Source organism: Ambystoma mexicanum, chromosome 4p, assembly GCF_040938575.1.
Source record: "Ambystoma mexicanum isolate Mex_15411 chromosome 4p, UKY_AmexF1_1, whole genome shotgun sequence".
Taxonomy (NCBI): domain Eukaryota; kingdom Metazoa; phylum Chordata; class Amphibia; order Caudata; family Ambystomatidae; genus Ambystoma; species Ambystoma mexicanum.
This window is the reverse complement of record NC_090927.1, coordinates 61,722,091-61,731,211: the sequence shown is the minus strand read 5'-3', so window position 1 is coordinate 61,731,211 and position 9,121 is coordinate 61,722,091. Positions and strand designations below refer to the sequence as shown.

The following is a 9,121-nucleotide window of genomic DNA, read 5'->3' as shown; positions in this document are numbered from 1 at the left end:
ACCTTGGAGGGTTTGATCTGCCTGATGCCTCATGATATACACCAACGTGTGTTAGTCTTATTTAAGATATATAACAGCAGGGGATTAGGTTTGTAGTGGGTACTCGAATTGCTCATAAAAGGGATGTCAGATGTGTATCTGCATCAGTGGAGGTCAGGGGGCTGTGGCTTTTCAGGGTGGGGGTAGAGAGAGCATAGACAGGTTTGTGGAAACGAACGGGCACACAGGCAGTGAATCTGTTCTGGTCAGACACAGGCCAATGAGCTCAGAGGAAGGGAAAGAATACTATGTTGTTTGCAACAATTTGCGACTGGTTTCCGTGAGAAAGGAGTTTGTGTGGCTCAGACAGGGAAGGAGGTGGTGGGGGATGTTGGGCTGTCTGAGCGCGGCACTGGACAATGGCAGAGATGGCTTTTAGAGATCACTGTGTGGCCTAGGAAAAAGATGGAGTCGAGGGTCGTACAAAATGGAGTTCACATGTGTCATTCCATGGCCTCTGTCCTCCATCATCAGTAGGCAGACAAGGTGGACGTCTCCTCACGATGGGATGAGCAAGGGATCCATTCCATACAGAATGTACAGGGAGGTCAAAAAGACCTTTTGTCCCTTGCAATGTTTACATATGTATATGAAACTCTCCAACTACTTATATACATCTCTGCCCCTGCATTGTGCCCATAGTCGGTTTCCATTAATCTGTCAACCTACATTCGTGCCAAAGGCCGCACACATCTTTATATTCATCTATCTTTTTGATTCTCATTGTATATTGACTTTGCTTCAGATCTCTTTATTTATTTTCATTTTTCTAGATGTCTATATGCAGGACAGCTAGTGCATCTCTCATTTCTACCTAGAAGTATATGTATACATCTATCTACATATAGATATCAATATCAGATCTATGCTTTTGTAGCTGTTTATCCATATCGCTCTATACATTTTACTCAATGTATCTCTTTACATATACACATTTACCTATCCCTGAATGTCTCTATACCATTATCTGTATGCATGTCTCTATGGATCTATTCATCTATACCCGCAAATGTCACTATATGTAAGTGTTTTCATACTTGTCAATGTATGCGTTGATATCTCTCTAATCAACTACATTTCTTGTTCTACCTGTATGCATCTTTATATGTGCCTCTATATATTTGTCTGTATATATCGATCTCAATGTTAATCTCGCAGTCTACATCTTTATCCATACACCACTCTCTCTGCATCTCTCTATATGTCTAAACACTGCTGTTATATAAACATTCTTGTCCAACTTTGTAGCTCGATAGACCATTCTCCAAATTAAGAAGTAGCCCATACCCTCTGTCCATATGTCTCTCCTTTGTGCATGTTCTAATATGCCATTGGTGTGGGTAGGAGGCACTGTATAGATGAACAGCCTTTTAAAGACCATATTCATACATGTGAGACGTGAAGAGAGAAGTTATATGTTTTTGTGAATTGTTATTCAACACAGAAGTTGGGTAGGTAGTGGCTAGGTAGCTCAAAGCAACACATAGTTATCAGGAGAGGGAATGTGCTAAGTGACTACTTTTGAAGGAAGTGTGAGAATCAGCAGAGTCAGATGATGTGAACTGCTAGACCAAAATGTGCATGTGTCCAAGCTGCATAGGGGTTTAGGTGGCGATGTGTGTTTTCTTGTGTGTAATTGAGTAGTGCATGGGGTACTTGACTTATGATTGATCGATTCATAGTAAGTAGTGTAAACCCAAAAAGTCGAAACTCAAATAGCACAACACTGACAAGACCCAGAGCACAAACACACAACATCACATTCAGCCTCCCCAACACCCACAGCACAAGCCGTATGTATACTTTGCATACTTCAAATCTATCACCAAGATTGCGAACACCACACATGGCACCCTGGTACCCTCCACCCAACAGACAGAGCAACAACACAGTACTGGGAACCTATTTGTACCGAGGTGTAAGAACATAAGTGGTTTCCCTCATGTTCAGTGCTGGCTGTCTCCATAGAGAGAATGCTAGCACGGAAACACATGACCTACCTGCCACCAGGGTGTAGGTGCTGGTGGTATATTACAAACCATTACTATCAGGGGAGTATCAAGCATTGACATTTGTGGGGGGGGGGTGATCCACTAAAAAATTCATGCTACTTTGTCCACCCAAATACACCTTAGAAAATGAATGGTAAACGTACACACATTTGTTCATGCCACCTATATGGTGCCTTGACTGCATACACTCTCCCAGAAACATCTGTACAAGAGTGGGACAGGGAGCTGTGTGATCCTGCTCTGCATATACATCTGCTCTTTATTGGGCCTGCAGCGCAGTCAATCGCCTGGAGGGGGACACAGATTGTGCTGCGGCTATGCCCCCATTTTGCATAGAGGGTGCAGAGAAGGAGCATACACGGCAAGAAGGGGCCAAACTGGCCTCTCCAAAAGCCACTGTAGCCAAATCATAATGTGTACCATACGGCCTCCCTACCCCACGCTCAATACACCACTGGTAACTATTGTATAAATCACACAGTAAACCATGGACCTAATTGTCATTTTCACTGTAGGACACTGTTTCAATTGCATTGATCGAAGTTATCCGTTATTGATTGTACCCAAATAATTGTGATTTTAAATACAAGTTATAATCGGCTTGCGTTGTAAAACTGGCAGACCATATTTATCATGAGCACCATTGCGAGCGCGAATGTGGTCTTGTACGTTAAAATGATTTAAATAATTAAATACGGTTTGATTAAGAATGTGTCTATTTATAGTAAAGTACAAAGAAAATATTTTCTTCTTTTGAACAGTAAAAATATTTTGTATTTTTCTTTTAGAGCTTGCAGTTGAAACTGGAACATATTTTGTTGTAATGCCAAAAATGAAACTTTAGTAGAGCTTTCTCGATTTGTACACACAATACAGGGGCTCTTTGATATTTGTCCCTGAAACCATCGTACTAGGAATGTCAAGGGTACAATATGGCGAATTACCAAGAAGAAAAGATAAGATTCACTATAATGAAACATAGTCTACAAAGGGAACTTTATTTTCATAAGAGTGGTTGAACGAGAGCGTGCTCCAAGTTTATATTGCAACAATGAAGAATCGGCAAATAATGTAAGGAAACCTTTAGGTGGTAACATAATATATATGCAGTTGTACGCTTGATGATGAACGATGTGCCGCATTGATATTCAAGTTGACGCAAAGACAAGGCATCGTAAATGTACATTTTGCAGAAAAATTAATTTTTAATTAAAATGTTGATTTATTGTCCAAATTAATTAGCAAATTGGGTACTGCATTTCTAAAGTTACATAATGACATTATTCGTATGTGCATGTGTGAGGGCTACAATCTGCTGTGGAAGGGTTATTTATCCAGCACTGGATAATAACCATTACTAACGGAACTGTAATATCCATATGACGCACCAGTTTGCCCATTGACGCTGCCAGTCATTCGGAGCAACATGCCAGCCTTCATGGTATGGGCACGTGCGGATGGCAATGTGTTGCCTGTCGACGTATAACGAGACCTTTTCTCTCACAAACGAAACTACATGTGCTTCGATAATACATCAACGATGAAATACAATTATATTACATTTTGCCAAGAGGAACTTTCACCTTACAGGTCAAGTAATGGGATTAATAGATGGATGAACGTAATCTGAAGTATGGCTTGCAATCGGGCCATTGATGTGAAAAAAATCAGCCGTAGACAGGTCTTTGATGAATGGCTAAATGTTAAAAAAAGAGTTGAAAGCAAAAGGATGCCACATCCTTGAAATAATGAAGCAAAATGCAACAGCAGGTTTTCTTGCTGCTTCTGTCCCCCACCTTCCAGTAACTATTAGATTCATATTTTCAAACCCTATCACCACAATGCGCAATGTAAGCAAAAACACCTTTAGTAAGCTAGCCGTTTGATTCTTTCGATATAGACCCAGATATAGTGACAATTCTGTTTTGTTCTTTCCCCACTTTTGGTGCTTCCAACATAAAATCTCTTGCATATGCAGATTATTAAATAAATGACCTAAGTAGTTTTACAATTCATGAATCCTTGAAATTCGATCTTCTCAGGGACAGCTTTTCAATGATCGGTATATCGTGACGAGGCACCCTGGTGGATTACAAATGTCCATTCAGTAGTCCGACCATTAACAGCTCAGGTGGGACAGCTTTTCAATGATCGGTATATCGTGATGAGGCACGTTGTGGATTACAAATGTTCATTCAGTAGACCGACCATTAACAGATCAGGTGGGACAGCTTATAGGTATATCGTGACGAGGCACTCTTGTGGATTACAAATGTCCATTCAGTAGACCGACCATTAACAGATCAGGTGGGACAGCTTTTCAATGATCAGTATATTGTGATGAGGCACGTTGTCGATTACAAATGTCCATTCAGTAGACCGACCATTAACAGATCAGGTGGGACAGCTTATAGGTATATCGTGACGAGGCACTCTTGTAGATTACAAATGTCCATTCAGTAGACCGACCATTAACAGATCAGGTGGGACAGTTTATAGGTATATCGTGACGAGGCACTCTTGTGGATTACAAATGTTCATTCAGTAGACCGACCATTAACAGATCAGGTGGGACAGCTTATAGGTATATCGTGACGAGGCACTCTTGTGGATTACAAATGTCCATTCAGTAGACCGACCATTAACAGATCAGGTGAGTTTCTTTAGCGGGGAATCTTCAGCAGTGACCTGCTGAACTCCCAAAACACACACGGAAGAAGAATGCTCTTCCATTTCTCAAACAACATCTCCTGACTTCCATCAAGTAATCATCAAGTACGTTGAACCACACCAGCACAGAAATCTCATTACTGTCTTACCTGCAACCAATCATAAATGTCTTGATGAATACACCTGTATCTAACAACATGCATGATGTACCTACCTACTTGCAACCTGTACCTGCTACACGCAAGATGCAATACCATGTAACCACAAGATGCATTATACCCTGTAACCACTATTTAAAGTATCGACAATGTAACCTTTACCTTAAGCATTGTTGCGCCTTGATGCCTCTGGGCTAAGCGCACTTTATAAATGCCAAATAAATAAATAAATAAAATAACCTCTTGAACCATGATTGCACTTAGACTCTTGATTCCTAAGCTAGCCAAATCACTACATTGCACTACAGCTATCAATGTTATGTTATTATAGTGCTTCAGAATCATTTGGGGGCTTTATGTAAAGTTTATTCAACTCAGCAGAATGAATCTTCGTCGCAAGATGAAGTGCCAAGAGTCCGGTCGCTCTTGTTCTAGATGCTATGTGTCTGCATTTCACACTTCCTGGGGTGTTCTCCTTGTGATCTGTAAGCAGGGGAAGGAGACTTACCATGAGCTCTTTAACGAAGGTCAATGAATCCTCTTTTTCTCTGAGCTCTGCCTGATGCCTTCCAGGGGGAGCAGATGTGCCTCAGTCTCTCTTTGTAAAGACTATTCATGGCTGCTGCAGGAATGAGTTGTCCTCTGATGTCCCCGGAAAAGCAGAATTGTCCTGGTCTTCCAGTGTTTAGGTCTAGCTGTGGTTGGCTCAATGCAAATCTCCGATACCAGGACATACTACTGTTAGAGCCCCCCACACCCACAGGCAATGCAGGAAAAACACCAAGTTATTTACAGCAATCCTTACTCACACATGCCAAGAGCACAATAAGACCCTATGTACTTCTAATTATTTGGAAGAAAGTGGCAGAAAAAGGGTCTCTGCAGGGTACAGCGCGTAGATGGCAAATTTGGTGGTTGTGGATGGGCTGCAGGTGAGTGCTTGAGTGGGAACCTGCCAGATTACCCATTAGGAAATAAAGCTATGAGAAGAATGGGTTTGCTCTCACACTGCGCACACACATGAAATGGCAAGCACAATTGCTGATTGAATTTGGTTGGTTTTAATCAACACTTTCATTGCAGCCTGACATGTGTTTCGAGCTTCCTGCTCTTCTACTGAGGCTGCTTGTACAGAATTGTAAGGTACATTTGTTGAAGTGGAACCAAATATCAAATCAAAAAATAATAAAAATAATTGATCATCAAACATTGGCCCGGACCCGAGCCAGGCAGGGCAGTTAGAGGATGCCAAACAAAGAGCAAACACACAGGGTGCATCACATAACATATGATAAAAATCAGATACACCGAATGCACATAGCGGTTCAATACAATACAGATAGAAAAAATGTATTTACAATAAAGTGCGCCATTCGGTGAAAAAGGATATCACATTGGGGAAACCAGAAAGAAAAGAAAATAAAAATAGCAATTATTTAGTGAGGTGGATACCAATGGTGATCAACCAAGGTCACATGTGTTAAACCAAAGGTTATATAGTTTTACCTTAGTCTTGGTTTGTCAATAATCTGTGTACAAAGGAAATTAAAACAAATTTTGGTTGTGCAATAGTGCGAAAGAAAAATGACCAATGGTAAAATGGGAATGCGTGAATAAGCAGAATTGCTATAAAAAGAAAAGATACCCTGCCTACCAGAGGCTGGAACTATATGAATTTGAAATTTAATCGTGGGCTCCCTAAGAAACAATTAAGGGATGCCAGTTTTAAATGAAGAAAAAACTTCGAGTGCAAAATTGACACATATGTGAAGAATTAATTTATAAAAAAACACATACCTATTTTCTTGCAGTTGCACAAAAGACGTATCGATAAATTATTAATTGGCTGTAGAGCAAATAGTGTTCAAACGATGAGAACCAACCAAATTCAATCAGCAATTGTGCTTGCCATTTCATGTGTGTGCGAGGTGTGAGAGCAAACCCATTCTTCTCATAACTTCTAAATGTGTGCTTGTCTGCTGCTCTTACCAGGTCAGCATAATGTAGGTTGTTGAAGACACACCCACACTTTAATGTAACCTGTCTCCCTGGGTACCTTTCTCCAGAACATTTTTCACATCCTTGTTCCTGAGACTGTAGATCATTGGGTTCACCATTGGTGGCGTCACGGTGTAAAAGATGGAGAAGATTTTCTCCTGATTGGCGGAGTCTATAGACTTTGGTTTCATGTACATGAATATGGCGGTGCCGTAGAATATAGTGACAACGATCAGGTGTGAGGCGCATGTAGAGAAGGCTTTGTATCGTCCTTCTGAAGAGCGGATTTTCATGATGGTGGCGATGATGCGCACATAGGAGACGAGGGTGAAAGAACTTGGGATCACAAGTGCAAAGACGGCACAAGAGAAAATCGCCATCTCTGTAATAAACCTGTCCCCACACGCCATCTTTAAGAGAATTGTGGCCTCGCAAAAAAAATGGTTGATCATATTGGGACCACAGAATACCAACTTTAAAGTAAAAACAGTGGCCACAAGAGCAATGACACTACCACTGATCCAGCAGCAGGCAGCCATTGTAACACAGCGAGACCTGCTCATGATGACTTTATAATGCAAGGGAAACAAGATGGCTGTATAACGATCATAGGCCATGGCCGCTAGGAGCACACATTCCGTAATGCCCAGGAGCAGGGAAGTGTACATCTGAGCTATACATCCTGAGAAGCATATTCTCCTGGTAGATAGCAGCTGGGCCAACATATAAGGTACACTTACTGATGAGAAGCAGATGTCTAAGAAGGAGAGATTTCCCAGGAAGAAGTACATAGGAGTGTGAAGGCGCGGCTCGGCAACGCAGGCTGTGACCAGGATCCCGTTCCCAATGATAGTGAGCAGGTAGGTGACTAGAAATAACACAAAGAGAACAATCTTCACATGCGGGTCCTCAGATAGTCCTAGAAACACAAACTCTGTCACTGAGCTCCCATTCTCCTTCTCCATTGGTGTGTTTCTTCTTGTCTGTGGCAAAAGAAGGCAAAACTGTAAATGTGGCATGAGCTCACAATCAATGTTCCCTCTAATATTGTTCCCTTAGTGCGGAAATGCTTAGCGTTTGTGCGCAAATTATTTTGCATGTGCGCAAATAAATTACAAGGTAAGCTACTTTGTGAGCATGCCTAGTTGATGAGCTACCATCTCCAAAGAGGTTGGAACTGAATTTCTCCTTCACAACCACTGCAATTCTTTACGAGTCAGTGTAAAAGGTGCATCTTCAAACACTTTTTTCCAACATATAGGCTTAAAAAGAATTGGTTATAAGGAGAGCTCATCAACCAGTCCAAAATTTCAAGATAATACCATAGTTCCTTACCAAAATTACTCATGTGCAAAACATTTTTATCAGTTGGACAAGAGAAAACAAATGTGTATGCACAAAAAAGCCTTGTATTGTCGGGATAATCAACAGCACCCTGATTCACGGAATTAGTAGTGTGTAAAACTGGGATTTGCGTGTCATTCTGCGCGCAAATCTCTGTTTAACGAATGGGGATTCGCGGGCAGAATGGCACGCAAATCCCTGTTTTACACGCACATAATTCCATGAATCATGGCCTTAGTTTAGTTGTGGCTATTCATTTGTGGACACTGCTTAGAGACAATGCAGAAAGTGTGCAAAACCATTTGTAAAAAATACTCATGTTTATTACAAAAAACCAAATATCACTGATGTGGCTGTCAAAAAATTCAGATAGGATAACATTTTTGCAAAACAAATAATGGCAACTAACAGGAATGTGTCAGAAAACATGCAAAAAGGAATTCATGTGCCACATTAATGAAGTAATTCAAGGGCAGAAGAACATGCCTCAAACGTGTGTAAGGACGATAATTGCATTTGAATAACTGCACCACAGAATATGATGATCAGAATTCCTGGGCCTCTGCTTCCTATCCACATTACGTGGTCCTGTGAGTTGTGACATTTGCTCAAAACCAGCCTTACAGCTAAGAGGAATATACACGATCCATTGTTACTCCCTAAAAACAGGAAAATGTGCCCAACATAAACGGGAAACCATGAACACATAGGAACCTACCCCCTGCTTCTACCCACAAAGATCCCAGATATATTTTTGAATCAGTGACCTGCAGAGCAATGGCATTGGTATAAACTCAAATAATACTACTGCCCAATCTCAAGAGGAATTGTAAGGGGAAAGAACATATTTTAATAAACATGAAATATCCCTACTGACAATGATAATTACTTACTCCCTGA

General features: G+C 41.0%; 1 protein-coding gene across 1 annotated transcript; it reads right to left on the bottom strand.

Moving 5' to 3' along the window:
- Positions 1–6,909: 6,909 nt before the first annotated feature.
- LOC138452750 (olfactory receptor 2D3-like) lies at positions 6,910–7,842 on the bottom strand. The gene has a single exon (XM_069605099.1). It carries the CDS (start codon positions 7,840–7,842, stop codon positions 6,910–6,912), a length of 933 nt encoding a protein of 310 aa, XP_069461200.1.
- Between the last annotated feature and the right edge of the window lie 1,279 nt (positions 7,843–9,121).